Source organism: Myiozetetes cayanensis, unplaced genomic scaffold (assembly GCF_022539395.1).
Source record: "Myiozetetes cayanensis isolate MyiCay16 unplaced genomic scaffold, myiCay2020 scf1, whole genome shotgun sequence".
Classification (NCBI taxonomy): Eukaryota; Metazoa; Chordata; class Aves; order Passeriformes; family Tyrannidae; genus Myiozetetes; species Myiozetetes cayanensis.
In genome coordinates this window covers 135489589-135509215 of record NW_026086604.1, presented here as the reverse complement: position 1 = coordinate 135509215, position 19627 = coordinate 135489589, and the positions used below count along the sequence as shown (strand labels likewise).

Here is a 19627-nt window from a genome sequence, read left to right as displayed (position 1 = left end):
CAAACATCGGCTGCGTCCGCCGCGCCCGACGCCCCTCAGTCCCTCCCTCCGGCAAACATCGGCTTCTTCCGTAGCGCTCGTCCCTCCCTCCCCCGCCCGCCTCGGGCCCCTTCTCCCGAGCGCTACCTGTCTTCGGAAAACATCGGGTATTTCCGGAGAGCCGCTTCCGCGCGGCCGGTCAGGGCGGTGCCGCGCTCGGAAGCGCTCGGGTGTTTCCGTGAGGCCTCGCGGGGCGGCGCGGCCGTTGGCGGGCGCGAGGGAGCGGGGCCGCGGCGGCAGAGCCGCCACCTCGGTGGGGAGGAACCGCGATCCCGCCAGGCAGGTGGGGGCAACAGTGGGGAACTGCGGGGGGAGGCAGGTACGGGAAGGTCTCCTCTTATCTGCCCCCTCCTCCCCTTCCCCCCGCGGGCTCGGTGCGCAGGCAGGAGCCATTTTGTGCTCGGCGCGTGTTCGGCGGGGCCGCGCGGGGCGGCGAGGAGGGCGATAAGATGTCCCTGGGGCCGCGGGTGTCCCGGGGGGCGGCGGGTGAAGGGCTCGTCTTGGCCTCGGCACAGCGTTCCGGGTCATCCCGGTGTGTGTTCGGCGGCCCCCAGGCCCTCTGCTGTGGCGGGATGGTTTCCCGCTGCTGGCGGTGCCCGCTGAGCGCCTGCCGGGACGAGGTGATGCCCGGCGACAGGACGAGGAGCGATGGCCATAGATTAAAACATAAGTTTCACGTCAATATGAGGAACTTTTTAACGCTGAGGGTGGCAGAGCACTGGGACAGGCTGCCCACGGAAGGCATGGAGTGTCCCTCTCTGGGGACATTCCAAATCCACGCGGAGCTGTTCCTGTGTCACCTGCTCCAGGTAACCCTGCCTGGGCAGGGGGATTGGACTAAGTGATCTCCAGAGGTCCCTTCTAACCTTAACAATTCTGTGATTCTTGGTCGTTTCTGACCACACCCTCGAAGTCTGTGGTACAAAGCATCATATATTCAGGAGCGTATTAATGTATTATAGGAGCCAAAAATTTTCGGTAAAGGTATAAACGCAGATGCCAAATTTTGTCCTCTTTCCTTGCTGAAAAGGGAAGAGATGTGGCACGTTTCGGAACGAGCATGTTAACCTTAAACAGAGCATTTTGCCCCATGGCTCTGAGCTGTTGCAGCATTATTCGTGGTAACGTTCTGAGAGATTTTTTTTTTTCTCTGTTTGTTGCATTTTTCCTATTAGAGTGCAGAAGGCCGTTGCCGAGCAGGGACTTCAGGGAGCAGTGGCAGAGCTCAGGGAGGGAGTGCAGGATGACTCAGCAGGGAGCCGTTCTTCAGGGTTACAATAACGAACTAGTGAAATGCATTGAAGACTTAAGTATGCAAAGAGAAGAACTGAACAAACAAATCCAGCAAGCAGAAGAGGAAAGGAATAAACTCCAACATGAAATCCAAGTCCTGAGTGAACAGCTGGAGCGTGTATGTGAAAACCTAGCCCAGAAGGTGGCTTCACGGAATGAGCTTGATAAAATTCTTGCTGAAACTGAAGCTGCTTACATGAAGATTTTGGATAGCTCTAGAACTTTACTTAATGTCCTGAAGAAGGAAGTGGGAAGCTTAAGGCATTCACCAGATCTGAAACCCAATGTAACGTGAAACAGTCAAATGTTTGGACTCTACAGTGCTAAAATTCCACTGGGTGAGAAATGGGGTTAGCCACAGAACCTTACAGCAACAGTATAAGCAGAAAGGGATTTTCTTCCAACCTTTCTGTATGTTTTATTATTATTACTTTTAAATGCACTAGAAAATAGATTAAATAAAGTTGCTGGTTTGCTTAAAAAAATCTAATTACTTAAACACTACAAAATTATATTGCAAAGAGGTAGCTGAGGCAGATGTGAGACTGCCAGGTTTGACTGGTGATGCTTCGAGACTTCTGAAGACAGCGAAAGAAAGGCATGTTTTATTGGTTGGCTTCAGATGGCTACTGGTAGACTCCTGTTAGAAAACCAGTGGATGCAAGTAGATCATATACTGCTTTTTTTCACTTTACAAATTGTTAGGTTTTACTGTTGGACCAAATAGAAATGAACTATTTAACTTCTTCTGGGAGATTGGAGTTCTGTCTGATGCATGCACAAAGACAGCCCTGGTTTACTATCATTTCCTATCTGGAATAATGGAGGGATAAGGTGAGGAAACATGACTAATGCGGAGCATGGAGACTTAAACTGTAACACTGTGATTCATGCATCTTCTGAAGCTATTTTCAAAAGCTTTGTTTAGGAAGGAGATGTGCTGTAGTGAAAGACAGGTTTGGTGCAAGTGCACATGCCTCCAAATGCAGGGCACAGTACCAGAGGCAGCTCACCATGTAAACCTGGACCAATAACTTGGGTAAGGAAAAGGTGACTATTTCAGTAGTGACTGGAAGTCCTGAAAAAATTAATGGGGTTCATTTAAAAATACAGAGATAAATACAAGGCCAAAGAAGACAGTCCTGGCTAAAACCTAGTAATAGAATTTCTGAAAACCCTTTTAGTGCCTTTTAGCTCTATGCTGATTTATTAAATGTAATAAGGTTGTAAAGAATAGTGAACATCCTGGAATGGTCAGAAATAAATACAAATGAAAATGAGAAGTGGTTTGCATCTTGTCAGGCATTCTTACAGACGACAGTAAAGGAGAACTTAGTTTAGAGATCAGGGAGGACAGCAAGGCAGAAATCTTGATGTAATCCTGTTTCCTATTTCTGGTGAACCTCTCTGTAGTTATGTGCTTGTACATACACATGCATTTTGTCCTGCACATTTTGTGTTACAGCAGTAACTTTTAAGCTGTATCTTGTAGTCAAATCTTCATTCAATACCAGTTAATTAAATTGAAAGAAGTGCAGTTGTGATCTCCTTACTTGATAACAGTGTGTCTCTCAGGTGCAAGTACAGAGGGTAATGTAGGTGTGAATACTTTCAGTAATCGCTCGTCACCAATCAAAGGAAACAAATTTTATGTTCTTCCAGTTGCCATGCTACATCAGGGATTAGTGTGACCAAGCTAATCACAGTTTACTTGTATGGCATTTCCACTGGCTTTCCTGGGGTAATGCTGAGGTGATAAAATTAGATAATCTCAGGGGTACTGCTGTTGTTGTAGTACCACAGCATTCAGGACCCCCTTGTTTGTGTTACACAAAAATTGTGCTATGTTTAGTAGCAAAAAAAGTGATTTATTTGACTGAATGTTTTATGACATTATCTTTCCTTAGAATGATAGTAGTAACTGATTTACAACAAAATAGGAAGACTCAGGAAAAAGTATAACTAAAGAATAGGAACTTTCAGTTGCATATGTAAACTGCTGTTGCTGTCAGCAAGGTAACTGAAAATTGTCTGTGAAAAAGAATTTGTATCATGGAAAATTCATTTATAGAGAACAGCACAATTTATTTCTTTCATTAGTCTCACACAGTAATTACAGGTTTCTTTGCCTTAGAACAATCATAAATAACACCTCTTGTTCTACTGAGGCTGTTAAAGCTAAAGTTTTAAAAGAAGTCGTATAAGTCTTTAAAGAAGTCTACTCATAGCCATTATTGCATATAATTGTAGCTATTACAATGTCAAAACTAACATACTGGAGATACTTGAATTTTTTGTTACAAAGCTAGGGGGAAAACATAACTGCTGGCTAGTAATGTAGCTGCTGGGGCCTCCCAACATTCAAATAAAAAATTAAAATGTTGTTAGAATTCCATCAGTGATCCCAATCTGTAAAATTTCATTTAAAATTAAACTTAAAAATGAGGAGAAATAATATGTATCTCTAGGGCTTGCCTATTTGTAGAATAACTACAGTGTTATGTGGGAGTCATTCCACACCTGCAGAGTTGTTACTCAAAAATAGCACCATTATATTCTGTATTGACCGAAATGAACTTACTGTATCCTTTTATTGAAGTGCTAAACCTTTTTCACTGTTTTTTCAGGTAGTATAAATCTTGACAGAAATAGTTTTTGTTAAACAGCTTCAATTTGTTTAAAGTAGGAGACTCGTAAAGTCAATTGGTACACAGTATTGCCGGAAGAGAAATGATAATGTGCAGATTGCAGCAGCTCTGTAGGGCTGGCCTGCAACAGAAAGTTTACCTGAAATAAGGTAGGCTGTAAATGATGCTTAAAGCATCGTACTTATTCCTGACTTAAGTTTTGTATCGAATTTATGTGACTGTCTGGGTTAGATTTGATGCTTTACTTGAGTGATTACAATCTAGGAGCCTTAATGGCAAAAGTTGGGTTCCCAAATTCAAGTGCCTAATCTAAAGGGCTGTGTTGGGTGTCTTGTATCTTACTTGATACGTGAGGAGATGTGGTTTTTGATACTCGTACCTGTGCTTCATTCAGAGATCTAGTGAAATGCACGTTGTAAAAGGCCTTGCATTTATGTAGAGGCACCTCTGCCTGGTTTCCAAGTAACAACATAACGATATGGTGATTCCCAGCTTTTATAGCAATGCTTCTTAAATATGGACCCAGCACTTAGTAACTCTAGTGATCAACACGTTTTTGAAAATATTTGACTGGTGACTTCTTCCAAGTAAACTAAGTTTATTCTGTGTGATAGAGTTTGGTGGTTATCAAAGAAACTGCTCGTGGCTGGTGTGTTGAAGTAATTTTCTGTGTGGAAGTGATTATAGGAGCCACTGGGTGAAATGGTCCAACAGCCATTCAATAACTGTCCAATCCATAACCATCTCTTTTTGTTGGTGCTTGCCCATCAGTTCAGGTACCTCCCCACCTGCAGTTCCTGCTGATCACCTTACAGAAATGGAGGTGAGTGGACTGGAGTTGGCCCTAATTTTTAGGATAGAGAAGAAAAAGTATGGATGTGGAATTGTAGTTTGGGATGACTGGAGCACGAGGGGGTGTGACAGAAAGACAGGTGGAGTTTCTCCTAATTTCTGTCTACTTTAAGTGTCCTTGTACTGACCTACTGCCTTCAGCTTTTGCTACCCAATTAATCTGAAGTTCATCTGAACTCTGACCTTTCTTCCTTTAAGCCCGATGACAAGTCAGCAACAGAGGCAGCCTATGTTTTGCTTTATCTTTCTGGCTTTTACTTCTTTCTGGCCACACCTACCTGCGTGCCCAGCTGCACAGTGGCCAGTTGCAGCAGGAAGCTGTGGAATCTGAGCCTCCCGTTTGCTGGGTAAGTGTACTGCCAGGCTCACACAGGATACAGTGATATTGTTTCCTGCCCTGGTTGCTCTCCTATGAGCAGTCATCATTGAGCTGCTTGGGTTTTGTAAAGAACCCTAAATCCTGTCTGTATTATGCTCTATTACACTCTATGTGTGAGGTTGATCTTTGAGAATTTTGTTAGAAGGATGGCAGTTTTTTGGCTCTTAACTTACTGAATGCAAGAGATTTGTTTCCTTGGACTTGGAATTCCTTGTGAATTCTTCAGACTAGGAGTACTAGGCATCTTCAAATACCCAAAGTTGTCAATTCAAACAATGAATCTTAACTCAGATAACTTTGTCTTGGTTTGCTGTTTCAGAACTGAGTATCTTAATTCCATCTAGTTCTTGTAGAAGTGTGTCCCACTCCACATGGGTTAAGTGGATTAAGCTAAATTTGAACAAGGTACTTGTAATTCTGGAATAGGAACATTCAGAAGATTGTTAGCAAGAGCATCAAATGGCTACAGTTAACTCATACAGATGAGTCTTACGCAGAAGACCAGTATCTATGACTCCTTTGATTTTGCTTGTTAGGAGAAATTTGAATGAGAAGGTATAGCTTGTGTCAGTTGCCTTAAATCTGAGTAGATCCCAGGCTCCTGCATTTTAATGCAAGTAGACAAAACAGTTAATTTATGTATTTTCCTTCTATTCACTAGTGAGTGAAGAAGTATCAATAGATGCTTTAATGTTGATTTGTTTGTCTGTGTATTGCTGGGTTTTTTTGATGTGTGGATAGGCAAGTTTTACTAAAATTAGAGTGCTTTTTTAGCTTCACTTTTAATCTATGTGTGTGTTTTTAAATACAGATATAAATATTTTCTTTTTTCCTCCTGGGGGAAGGACAGACTAGCCTTTGGTTTAGTTTGTGCACCAATTGCTTTGTCAGTGTCTATTTTATTACTGGTGGGGAGTCAGGTACCGTGTCTGCTTCTTGGGTGTCTCTTCCATGTCTTCTTTAAACTGGGAGTGGAGTTTTTTTGTTCTTTGTCCCTTAACTGCTTATAAATCTGTCTTTAATTTGTTGCCCTGGAGTAGTCCTTGATTGTGGTCTGCCTAAGTTGGCTTTCAGATGAAGTTTTGTTCACCATTTAGCTGTAAAATCCATCTACTTGCATGTTGCTAATAAAACATGGAGAGGTTCTGGCTTGCAGAAAAGGGAGCTATATCTTATTTGGTCACTCATGGCTTTAGCCTGTGGGATTTATGTGAAGAGTGGTTCAGTGTTATAATTTGATTATACAAAAATATGGTGTTAGTAGAAGTGAGGCTACTAGAACACTTCTATTTTGTAGTGGTTTCAAAAGTAGTTTAACGAGATCTTGTGGGGTGGAACAATCTGGGGTTTCTGTCTATTTGTGCAAGACTATGGATATGCTGCAGTAACTACTACAGAAAATCAGTAAATTTTATTACGACCTTGGATATCTTAGCAGCAGCATTGAAAATAATGGTGTAAAATCTTAGCATTTTGATTGTAGCAAACCTGTTGTTTGCTACATGATTCGAAGCTGGTAATATTTGCAAGTATGCTTCATTTGAACATCATAAATGGGAAAATTTAACTTTTGGAATAGAATTTATCTGTATTAGGTGACACCTGTAGACAGAGATCACGTTCAAGAAAAGGCATTTGATAAAAGTCCTGTCAGTCTTCCCGTCGCAGCAAGATTGATCATGAGTTGTCTGATTGTGATGGGAGCTTCAGGTTCTCTCACACCTCACTTTTGGGCCTGTGAGGTTCCATGGGATGGCTTCTCCTCTCCTCACCAACACTCCTGTGTAGAGTACGTGTTCTTGGCTCTGAAGGACTTAGAACAGGGTTGAGTGTTCTCATTTATTGTCTTTTATGAGGTAGACACACAGCTTCCTGCCCAGCCCAAATCAAGACCACAGGAGTGTTAGGTAGAGACTGTAAAACAGAGTAAGAAGGAGGATGAACAAGTGTTCAACACTTACTTGGAAAAATGTATAAGATTATGATACCTAATAGACAGGTCACAAAGCATTTTAAAGTTAAATCTTCATAGGTGTTATTTTTTGAGCTTCATATACATAGATTCTCCTGCTTCAGTGAGAGCTCCTGTAATGCACTTGAAGTTTTCCATTGATTTCTGGTATAATATGGGAACGCTTCTAGAAAATTATTTACATCATAGTCCATGACAGATTTGTAACTTCATTTCTTTTTTAAAACCACTTCATATAATTGATTTAGTTGAACTTAGTAAAAAAATACCATATTTCTTTCTTAAAGGCTTTCAAATCTCCCTCCCTGTGTTCAGAAGTAGATCAAAGTATTATCTGTAGTATTCTTTTTTGTTGTTATATGGTTATTAACAAGTTGATAACAGCTTGGAAACCCATTCTGATCAGGCATGTCTGTCAGTTCCAAATACAAAATCCTTCTCATATTCTGCAAGCTTGAATTTTTTTAAAGCCTCTTTTTCCTTATACAGTAAGAACACTTTGAGTTGAATATCAGCATGACTGTTGGACTCATGCAGTAAATTGTTTTTTAATATAGTTAGTATTAAGGGCTGAATTATGCTCTATCAGGTGTTTGAAAACAAAAAAAACTAACAGTAATTCTTCATATGCTTATGCAGCTGTTCAATAACAGAAATCCTGTTTGACATTTGTGTTTCTTGTAGCCTGATAGTAAATGGAATTATTTGCTAGAACTGATGAACCCAGGGTACTTTTTATTACATACTGGTCCTTCTTCAAGTATTGTTGCTAGGATGAAGGGAATGGATACTTCTTCCCAGGGGGGTGTGAGGCAAAAGAGGAGCTGCCTTTTTAGTAGAGACCACCCATCTGTGGAAACAGAAGCATCTTTGTTAGCCTGGTTCATGGTGTGGTGCATGTGAGACAATTCAAACAAACTGCTTAGGAAGGTCATATTTTAGTGTTGCAAGGTGCACTGAAGCAAGCTGCAAGAAAGAAAACCCAGTCCGTGCTTCAGTCAAGGAATGCGATAGCTGATCACAACCAGGTTATCTTTAAATGCAGAAGCTCAGGAATGACTGGAAGCAGTGTAGCTGCTGCAGAACTGGGCTCAGCAAGGGATGTTTTGCCCTGAAAAAAAAGAGTTGACCATGTGGGACACACGAAATCTGGTACACTCCAGAGTCACTGGGCTTGTTAGAAAAGTGTAACCTCTTCCTGTTCTTGAACTCTGGGAATTCTGTGTTTTAGTGACATGCAATATGAGATGTGACTCCATGAGAAGGATATTGATTTTAAATCCTGTTCCCTTTAGTGTTTTTTTTCTCTGAAGCCTGAAGTGTTGCTTTAGATTCAAGTTGTTCAAATACCTATGACCAAAAATACAGATGCCCAAGTTCCACTGAAGCCCACAAACTTGTAAATGGTTTGTATTCACCATGTTGTACACCAAGATCCTGGTCAAACGCAGTCTAATCCTTCAGTCAAGTTGCAAATTTTGTGGCTCCCCTTAGTAGCTGAAATGATTTGCAAGAAGTGTTGCTTGCTCAGTTTGGAATGTACTTTTGGTTTTTTGTTTGTTTGTTTTTTAATGCAGTATTTCACTGAGGCCTCCCCGGCACTCTGCCATACACATTCATGTTGTGCATGTGAATATGTTTTCTTTGGGAATGTCAGATGGAAACTACCTGTACAGCAGCAATTTAATTGAAACAAGATTTGGGTTTATGCCATGATTTTGTTTTTAGCAGTTTTAAAATGATGCATATATAAATATATATATATATATATTTATGTAGGATATAAACAAAGGCTTCCATGAACAGATCAGAGAATACCCTACAGAGAATGTTAATATCTTTATCCCCCTTGATAGACAGTGACAAGCAGTAGTAATCTGCCTCAAATCAGGGACAGATCTGGGAATGGAGACTTTGCTTTTTCAGCCTCAACTGAATGCTCTGACTTGGACTGCTTCCCAGGGAGTCATGTCCTGTTTGGTGTTTTGTCATAAACCAGTGGGATTATGCATTCCCAACCTGTGTGTTGGGGGAAGGGATGGCTATAACTGATGAGATGCATATTCTTTTGCTGTTGCTCACTCCACATTGCATGCAGCATCATGACGTTGTTTAGAAGTGTTACTCCTTTCTCCATGGGTGCATTCTGCATGACAAAGCATCCCAGCTCCAGTGGCCATTCTCACATTCTCTCCAAGTCCCTTCTCATATGTGTTTGGGACCTGAGTGCAGGAGGTCACAGGAACAGAAAGAACTTTCAATGATAGTTGGTAATTAATTACATTTCACAAGCCTAACCTTTTTCAGATAGCCTGTTTTTATAGACCCTGCTGTTTTATGAGGCTTCTTATTACCTTATATAAGACCACCAGGTTTTCTAAGACATGGAGACTCCTTGGTGTTTAAATATAGTGGGATGTCTGAATTCTAGTCCATCCATAACAGCTTACAGACCACATTACAGCAACAGGCTGTCAGGCAACCATGTGCCACCACAGCTCGGTTTTGGGTTAATGGAATTGAAGTAGCATGGCAAGTGAGGAACTCCAGAGATCTGCATGGATAGGGCTCTCCTGTAGTAAAAAGAAGCTGGCTGTATGAATTTGGCTTAAAAACTACTTTAATCTAGGAGAGGTGACACCTGACAGCAGAATTTTATTTCACATATCACAATAAAATATATTTAGATTAAAATGTGTACATAAATATACTAAACTTTTTAATAAGTATAGAGAGTTCTTGGTAAAAAGCTGCCTAATATTTCAATACTGTCTACCATTACAAAAGAGAATTTAAACAGGCTGGACATTACCAACTTGCATAAGGTTGTGTACCCTCTGCTTTCAGTAGCCTCCACAGTCTTGCAACTACATAAGCCATCATTTGTAGCCCCATCCTCATCTACCTCCTGCAACTATTTGCCTCTGTTTCCTAGCCCCTTACTTACTGTGTTTTTAATTATCCCAACCTGCTGATGAGAAACACGGTGCTCTTCTGACATGTTGTGGGTCAGAAATAGTTTCAGTATCTTCATATTGTCCAGACATGTTCTGCCACACTTGGGAAATTGTTTGCAAAGATAAACAGATTTCATTCTCTTTGAAAGTGCCCTAAAAGTTATGTTTGGACCGTGTGAGAATATTATATTGTAGAGAAACCACCTGATCTGAGTTTCATCCTATCAAAATCCTGTCCTAAAAAGGCTTGTAGGTTGAAGTGATGGATGGGAGCGTCATGTTCCTGATATGCTGTGGAAACTAAAGAAGAGAAGTTTTATTTTGTTTGTCAATAAGAATATTTTTATCCCAGAGAACACAGACTTTGCTTATAGTTGTCTGCAGATAAGGAAGGTTTATATGGGATGCTGTAGTTTAATTGGTACAAAGGCTGTGTTCAGAGTGACATGAGTTTGTTACAGAAATGTTTGCTCTGTATTTGAGAAAAGATTATAACTTGAAACTAAAAAGTGGAGAAGGAATGTGGTGCTGGACATTGCATATAATGATCTCATTGAGAAAGCCGTTGTAGGTCAGCTATGTCTTCTTCAAAGCTCTGAGTGTGACCTCTGTTGCAAAATAATAAACGTGTGCTAAGAGGCAGTGGAGTGTGCTCACAGTAAGGCTGCTTTTAAAAAGTTATGTCAAGTCATCGTATGGATTCAGCAATGTACTCTGCAATCCTGCTCTGTTTTACAAAGCAGTCTATTCCCCAGTAAGATGCACTAGAGATAAACATTGCAGATGCCTTCGAGTGCAGAGAGGAAGGAGAGGCAATTAAAAGTCTGCATGCTGTGAAATCTCTGGGTACCAACAGTGTCTGCACAGAGCTTTAAAATGTTTTAAGGAACAATTGGTTTTCCTACTGTCTGAGGTGACTGAATGCAAACAGTTTCTGAAAGAGGACAGTAGCTCAGTTATTTTCACACTGCCTGAAGTCCTGGTTTGCATAAAGGTTTCTGTTTTTATTTACTGATAGCAAAGTCTTGGTGACAAACTGGCTCCTCTAGATCAGACAAATTCTGTTTTCTTTTATTAGAGTGCATAATTTCATTTCTGATAATCAAAGAGCAGATTTCTGATAATGTAGTCAAACAACCCTGGGCAGGGCATTACTGGCCTCCATCAAAGAGGAGGAAAAGCACAAAAGGACAAAATTGCTGAATCAAGTGGGGTTCCTTCAAGAGTAGCAACGGGAGAGGGCTCTTTTTTTTTTTTTTTTTTTTTTTTTTGAGTCATTCCCTCCTACATCATTACTGGGCTGAGTAGGAAAAGAATTTTCCTCTTTAAAGGTATAAAGAATAATAAGTGGGGTAATTTGCTGCAAGAAAAGCCAATTCCACATGGGAGGCAGCTAAAGCTGCCCCATGGGAGCATTATTTTTTCCTTCAGAAAAATTTTCATAATGCAAATTCTAAAAGCCAGCAGCCACTGAAGGGAAAGGACAAACAACAAAATGCTGTGTTTGCTTGTTGTTGCAGACCAGTTAGTCTTTCAGTAACTTCACTCCTATGTGCAATTTCTTGGTTGCAAGTACTGCTTCTCAAAAACATGGATTTTTGGTCTCAGACCTGTTAGTCCAAAATCTTTTTTTTTTAATTATTTTAGATAAGCCTAGTAAAGCTGTACAAATTACTGCTTATATAGGTATGACATTTGTCTATAACTGTTAGTTAAAAGACCTTTTCACTGGCTTGGTATGCCATGTATTATTACACTACCTGTTATACCACTGGTGTAGCTGGAGTAAAGCTTTGTTCTCAGACATTAAGATGACCTTTTAACTTAGATTAACTGATAATGTATTTTATAGTTTCAGGTGTTGGCAAAGTCAGAAGCAAACAAACACAGTGAAGTGTCTCTTGACTTGTGGACTTAGTCATCCCATATTGCCTTACATGAACATTTTTCTTTTAAATAACCTCTGCATTTGGTTCTTTGGTGGAACAGCACAGCCAAATGTTTTAAAGAGGTAGCAAAAACCATAGAATCATTCAAGTTGGAAAGAACGTCCAAGATTATCATGGCCAGCACTGCCAAGTCCACCCCTAAACGATGTCCCCAGGAGCCACATCTACACATCTTTTAAATACCTGTAGGGTTGATGACTTAACTACTTCCCTGGGCTGGCCATTCTAATGCCTGACCACCCTTTGAGTGATGAAATGTTTTTTAATCCCTAACCTACACCTCCCCTGGCACAACTTGAGGCTTCTTTCACTGTCACTTGTCACTTGGGACAAAAGACCTCCCCCACCTTGCTACACCATCCTGTCAGGCTTTGTGGAGAGCAGTTAGGTCTCTCCTGAGCCTCCTTTTCTCCAGGCTAAGCACCCCCAGCTCCTTCAGCTGCTCCTCATCAGCCTTGTGCTCCAGACCCTTCACCATCTTTGCTGCCCTTCTCTGAACACACTCCAGCACCTCAATGTCTTTCTTGTAGAGAGAGGCCCAGAACTGAGCACAGGATTCAAGGTCATTTGCCTTGAATCATTTCCTGAATAATCTCATCCAGGGGAGATTTTAAGTGTGGTACCTGTTTACAGCCTGGATGCTCAGAGCACAGCCCAGCCTCCATTTCTCAAGCCCATCATTCCCGCAGTACATGAGCAAGCTAGTTGGTTTTGCAAGGACTGTGGAACAAGGGTACATCTTGTGGGTGCTGGGAGACAGCAGGTGATGAAATAAATGAAGATAATGTCCACCATAACAAAATGCCCCAGGTGGGCTCATCTTGAGGCACTCAGGAGGACTGGGAAGCCTCTTCTCTGTTTCCACTCTGTGTGAAATGTAACTGAAATAAATATATGTGTGTGGGTGGGTGTGCTGCTGGAGCCACTTGATGCTACACTGGGAGTGTTACATCAGAAAGTTATGATGTAATTTGTAATTAAAATAATCTCATTTGCAAGAGCACAAAGCCCCTAAAACTAAACAAAGTAATGCAGTGTTATGGACTTTGAGTGTAAACTTCAGCTCTGTTTTTATGGGAGCAAAAAAAGTAACAAAACTAATTTTAAAATTCTGAAATGCATTTTGAGATAATACTAAGAATTAGCAAGTGCCCATGGATTTTATACCACAAGCCTCACTGAAAGTTTGTGGGTCTTGTGCTCTGCTTGCTATTGCTCTGGATTTTAATATTCACTGATTCTTGGTGTGTTTCTCAATAGCCTGGCTCCTGCAGTCAAGGCATTTTCTTCGTCCTCCTTCCCCACCCTTTGCAGCTACTTTTCTATTTCTTGTAAGGAAAAGACTGAAAGCACAAAAGCAAGTAAAAAGGCTGAGAAATGCAAATATAAATAATTCTAGATCTTTTTCATGACTTAACAATGGTCTCACACTTTGTGCTTGGCCTCACACGTCTTTTTCGATGTCAGAAGCTGGTCATATTGAAGATTTCACACCATTTTACACTTCAGTCAAGTCAGGTGCAATTATGATGGCTTTAAGAAAGGCATTTGTAATCTGTGGCTGTAGATGCTGTAGGACAGAACTTGCTTTCTCTATGTGTATATTTAAATTCCTCTCTTACTGTCCTTACCAACTTCACTCAGCTTTCTGTAGTCACTGTGTATTAGTCAGAACTGTCAAGGAAGCTCCTTCTGGTCCAGCCCCAACATGATCTGCAGGAATCAAGGAGCAAGGTCTGGTTTGGAAACTGAGTTCTGGAGCTTCCAGGCCAGCAGGAGCTGGAAGCCCTGTGGGATGGCAGGGGAGGGAGGGCTGCTGACTCCTGGGAGAGAGTGCATGCAGCAGCAGTACATGGCTTGTCTGCCAGGAGGAGTATCAGCCTGCCATGATGCCTCCCAGAATCAGGAACATTAGAGGAATAAGTAATTTCAGAGCTGAAAGAGGGTCTGGGGGATCTTCTAACATCACAGTATACTCAGCTCCTGCAAATGAGTACAGGAAAGGTGAATGGGAGGATGACTGAACCAGAAGGGTTTTGTAGTACTGGCAGAGCTTTGGAGTCTGAAGGACCAAAAATATGATCACACCATTTAGCTGGAGACTGAAGATGGGATTCAGAAACAGAGCAATTTATCAGTCTGAAGCTAAAGATAGAAGTAAATATGCTGTATAAAGGGCAGAGTGAAGACATTTTAGGAAAACTAACAAGAGAGGATAAGCAGCTGACAACATCCAGAGGAATTTTCCTGAGAGGAAAATGTCAGAACTGCCAGAATTGTCTAATTTTTCAGATTTTTTTTTTGTTAAAACATACCGATTTAATATCTAACATGAATAATTTATCACAATAGAAATAATGAAATTCTCAGCAAAATGAAGAGATTTTTTTATGCCATTTCACAATTATTTTTAACAAACGCTTTTAATTTGGCTCAAACAATAGCAAGGAGGCTTTGTGGGTATCATAATATGCAATCTAGACTTGAATGATTTGTTTCAGTCATCACAGAGAGAGGACAATAAGAGGAAACATGGCAGAAATATAGAAAACAATGAGTAGCACTGCACATAATTTAGGCTGTCATATTTTTATCATAAATCTCCTAGTAGTTTGTGGTTTTCTTAAAGCTTCAGCTCCCAGATTCATGTAGTAAATAACATTTCATTACACAAAAACAAGTTTCTAATTTTTGTGGTTGCAAAGCCAAACTTATACAAAGCAAGAAGAGGAACCAAAATACATCTTTTAAGAGACAAATTTGTAAAGTTTTAACTCAGAAAGTAAAATCTACCTTTAGGCTAAAAAGAAACCCCAAAGGCATAAAGATTTGATGCTGCTCTTAAAGCTCAGGTCAGTATTTGTAGTGCGTTGGTTGCTCAGACAGACACTACAAAGCCATGTATCCCGTACTTTCCTTTCCTCAGCAACATTCTCTCCAAGCCTGGAAAACAACACACCTTTGCCCTCTGGTTTACTTGCTTTTTCCTTCAGCGGGTGCTGCGAGCCCCGCATCTGATTTCAGTTCTGACCTGGAATAACTCCAGGGGCGTGCACGAAGCCATCCCTCTTCTTCCCTCCTGAAGGGGTGGTGGCAGGGAAGAGAGTCAAGACTATTGTTCTCCCTCCCTGTGTCCCTCCCACAGCAGCAGCCAACATTGTTCCTTTTTATTTACTTCCCCCTCCCCGTAAACCAGCAGGGCTCGCAGCAGCGGGATGCAGCTCTCTTCATTAGAATAATTAGGCTGATTTATGAGAGAGCAGCCCAGTGAAGGAGAGCTCTCCTAATACAGTGCTCCCCTCTGGAGGCTGGGCACCCACCCAGCTGCTGGCAGCGCAGGGCTGGGCCTCCCCGCTGGCTCACGTGCTCCCCACGCAGCCACCAGGCAGGGTGGACGGCCCCCAGCTCTTCAACCTTTCACACAGGTGAAAATGAGCAGGAATATGCAATAAAGACTTTCTCCCTTCATGTGGTATTCTTCACAAGTTGTATGTTCTGAGTTAATATTGAAAGTCTATCTAAAGTAATAGAGGAAGGGGAAAAATCCCATGTTGAACCCTCCTTAGCGTTAACTTAGTGGAAATTTTGGTTTATAAAATGCTCTTCAAGCAGGTTTGCTGTGTCACTGGAACAGTGAGAACTGGTACTGCTTTGTTCCTCTCCTGCTCTGTGGAAGTTTTGCATTACTTTTATGAAAGGCTTACGTATGAGGAGTTAGGAAATTTCCTTCTTCCAGGGAAAATGTTCTGAATATCCTTTGTTTATCACATCTCCTTAGTATCTTCCTGGCAAAATACATGCCATACGTACTTCCTGGGAAGGCCTTTCCTGCTGCACTCTGCAAGACCTGTTTAAAATGCATTTAGAATGCACAGACATATCAGAAAAGACAGCTTTTAAAAATGTCTTATGCAAGCAAACAAAAAAATAAAATACCATTGGTAATTCTGCCAATTCAGTTGTATTTCTGCCAGGCACCAGAATCAAACACCAAACTGGCAGAAGTTGCCAGCAGCCTGCATTTCCCAGTGCGATGTTTGTGGTCACCTTTATGGAAAAAACAAAACAAAATAAAACAACACACAAAAAACCCAAAACAAAACAAAAACACGCAAAAAACCCCAACACTAGTCTTTGCTAACAGGATGAGATCTGTAATGCCTGAAGGGCAATTAAATCTTTTTGCCATCACCACTGAAGTCTGTAAGAACATTTTTTGTTTGGGAGAAGATTGAAGCCAGAGTTTGAAGAGCAGTTATTCATGTTCAATAGCCCTTCACCTTGCAATGTCCGTGAAGATTCTCAGGGAACCCAAGGAGCTGCCAGTAGAATTGAAAGCTGCCAGAGAATCGAAAGCATTAGAAGAATGAAGTGTATGTTACCAACTGACACGAAAAATCTTACTGCAGTTGTAATTGCCTGTAACAAAATGCCTTATACCACCCTAGGAAAAAGCATATCTGCATCCAACATTTTTTGCCACCTTCACAGTGTCTCAAATGCTCCTGATACACTCTCAGCTGGACGCGTTTGCCTGTGTCTTTTGCATACATAGAAAAGCAGTGCACATCCCAGTTCCATCCATCCCATTCCCTCGTGCAAAGCCTCAGTGTATTTTTGGCTTATCAGACTGGCAATTCTGACTGGCACAAAGTTGATCTATGTGGCAATACACCCTCTTTTTACAGACTTGCATTCCAGGAACTGAGCAAGAACATTCCTCTTCATTTTGTAAGGCAGGAGAGGCGCAGGGAGGGCAAACCTCTGAGACCTGGTGCTGCACTTCAGAGACAGAAGAAAAGCTTTGGTGCTTATGGATTCCTTATTACTCTGTGTTCACCAGGAAACAGAATCCAAAAACCTATCCAAGCCACAGCTTTATTGTTCAGAGGTCACTGCTTTGATAGGTAAATAACAACCTAATTTTTTGTGCCACCAGACACAGTGATTTCTCTGATGTACCTTAGGGCATTCCATGGGAAGCTCTTCTTCCCATGAGAAGAGCTCAGTGTTGCTGTGTGCAAGGGCAATCCATGGGGAAGAGACACAACTATGGAGAAATGGTTAATACGCTGTGAGTGTGCCTCTCTCCTAAACAATCATACTGTACTTGCTTCTTAAAATTGCTGCCTTGGGGAGGTAAAGAATTACCATTGCCATAAACCGTAATCAGGATCAGATGTGCAAAGGGAAAGGCCTTGCTCAAATATCAAAGGGGTCCTAAACTGCCAAAACAGAGCAAGAGAGAGAAATCCTGAGGGAATTAGAGATGTAATTTATGACTGACCTTCACTTTAACTGGAAAATGCGTGCTCTTGAATGGCAATGTGAATGCATGTTTTGTTTTGTTCCAGTTTATTGGGAGTCTTTGCTGCAGCAGTATTGATCTAAGCTCCCAAACAATGAGCCAGGGACAAGGAATCAAATATGCATTCCAGAAACATTTTTCTGCACTGAACTCGTCTCAGCAGTGACAGTGCCCAGCTTGTCATCCCCTCTGCCACGGCACTGCCTTCCAGGGCTCACTTCTTTGTGTTGCGTCACTTTCTGCATTCTCAATACCCAGTTGTCTGGGGAAAAAACAAAATAACTACTCTTCAAGGGGATTTTTGCTGCCACAGGAGCAGTTGATGTCTGGATGAGCTCTAAAATGTTCAAGCCGTACAAGAAAAAACAGACATACTAAGTCTTTGCACCAAATATAAAACAACAGCACCGTGGTGTGTCAGCCTTGTATGTGCTGCCTCCCTTTCTGAATTTCACAGGGTAACATTTGGGGACCTGCTATGCTTCAAAAAAGATTAAAATCTGGTTCCAAACTTATCTTTGTAATGAACCCAAACTACACACTGAACTTGGGGAAATTCAGATCCACATTTCCAGCTGTATTTCATGGCTCAATTCCAGCCACCGTTTAAAACAAAGATGTTTAGCTGCTGTCAGCTGAAGTACCATACTGGATTCCCTTGGCTTTCCATCAGATAGGCTGTATTAAAGCAAATACTCATTTTCATCATCTCAGAATTATGTTCTGAATTATTTTTAATTTCCAGTTAAACATTTGTATGAAAAAGCTTATTTTCTAAATTCTGCCTTACACTGAACATGAACTACAGGAATGGGAGTGCTTACCAGGGACCATGAAAAGAACAGGCTGTCAGGAAAGCCTGGAGAGTTGTCCGTTCTGAAGAAACCTCTCACCAAGGTGTTAGCTGTTTGTAAATTACACTTCTTGTCTGATAATCAGAAAAAGATAATCTGCCATACATGTCACAACTACTTCACAGTTTCCCCTCTCAGCTTCCTCTGTGAACAGCTGTCGATATGTGTATGAAACTAACTTAAAACCCCCAACAGATAGGCTTGATGGCTGATTTAAACAAAAAGTGACCTTTAAATGGAGCTTTTTCAGGTAAAACCCCCTTTGGAGTTAATTGGATGGGAGTTATTCGGGTTATTTTTCATCATTGCAACATGTTGTTCTGCCACACAAAATATGTCCATTTTCAGTAAATAAAGAGATATCTGCAACAAATTAACTTCAGGGTTTTGGAAACACAGATGGTATTTTTTGCACTTTCCCAAAGGGCTACATTTGCTCTAGAAAAAGCAGATATTTTAGCTATTCTGTTATTTTTAGGAGTTTGTTCATCTCCATAATTTCCACTTCACTAAGAAGAGATAAAATCTGATTTACCGTTCATCTGCTACCAAGCAGGGAGATTAAACAATTTATTTTGTCACTCGCGCTGTGTTTCTGCCGCTTCGGGCATTTCATTTTAAAACCCGATATGTTTGTAAGAGGAGCCATGGAGATTCTGTGCTCGACAGGGAAGGCTCAGCCTTCGGTACATCTCGGGAAGGCAGGAACGGCCCGGAGCTGAGCCGGGATAGCTCCGTCCCGGACCCGGACCCGGACCCGCCGGCTCGCCCGGACCGCCAGGAGGGGGCGGTCCTGGATTTGGGAAAATAAACGTGAAGCATTTCAGAGCAGCCTTTGCTGGATTTTGTGTTTGTGAGTGCCTTTAACGTTTTTTAAATACTCACCCCCGTTATGTTGCCAGATATTTAATTTAGGACACTCCCGGGAGGGCAGAATTCCTGCGTCCTTTAAACAGAACGGGCGGCAGGGCCCGTTCCGTCCCACCTAATCACAGGCATCCAAGGGAGAGAGCTGACTTAGAAGCCAGCTTGTCTTTGCTTCCCTCTAGAGTCCATGGATAGACCCGCACTTCCGAGGAGCGATTCAGGAGACGCAGCTACCGAAAGCCCCACACGGTTTATCTCCCCCCAGCTACCCCAGGAAAAAAAAAAAAAAAGACAATTCAGACCTTGCAGGCAATTAAATGCAACATGCTTTTTGTATATCCTTGATTGGGATGCTTAAGTCATTCAAAGCAACCACTGTGAAGTAAATTACTACTCTTTCACTTTTCATGTTAAAACACACACAAGATGGCTTAAAGATGTAACTTGCCAGTTACAGAGCACCTGTAACTGTGGGAAGTGAGAGAAACATTATTGTGGCAGAACTGTCA

General features: G+C 41.6%; 1 protein-coding gene across 3 annotated transcripts; it reads left to right on the top strand.

Annotated features, from left to right (window-relative positions):
• The first annotated feature begins 183 nt into the window (after positions 1 to 183).
• Positions 184 to 19082, top strand: LOC126649326 (microtubule nucleation factor SSNA1-like). 3 transcript variants are annotated; one of them, XM_050333392.1, is made up of 2 exons: positions 184 to 322; positions 1215 to 19082. In XM_050333392.1, the coding sequence occupies exon 2, from the start codon at positions 1283 to 1285 to the stop codon at positions 1625 to 1627; it is 345 nt and encodes a 114-aa protein (XP_050189349.1). In that variant the 5' UTR covers positions 184 to 322; positions 1215 to 1282; the 3' UTR covers positions 1628 to 19082. The 3 variants fall into 3 exon arrangements, with proteins under 3 accessions (XP_050189349.1, XP_050189341.1, XP_050189333.1); XM_050333384.1 differs by having other exon boundaries at positions 299 to 318; XM_050333376.1 differs by lacking the exon at positions 184 to 322 and adding an exon at positions 612 to 848.
• Positions 19083 to 19627: the final 545 nt, after the last annotated feature.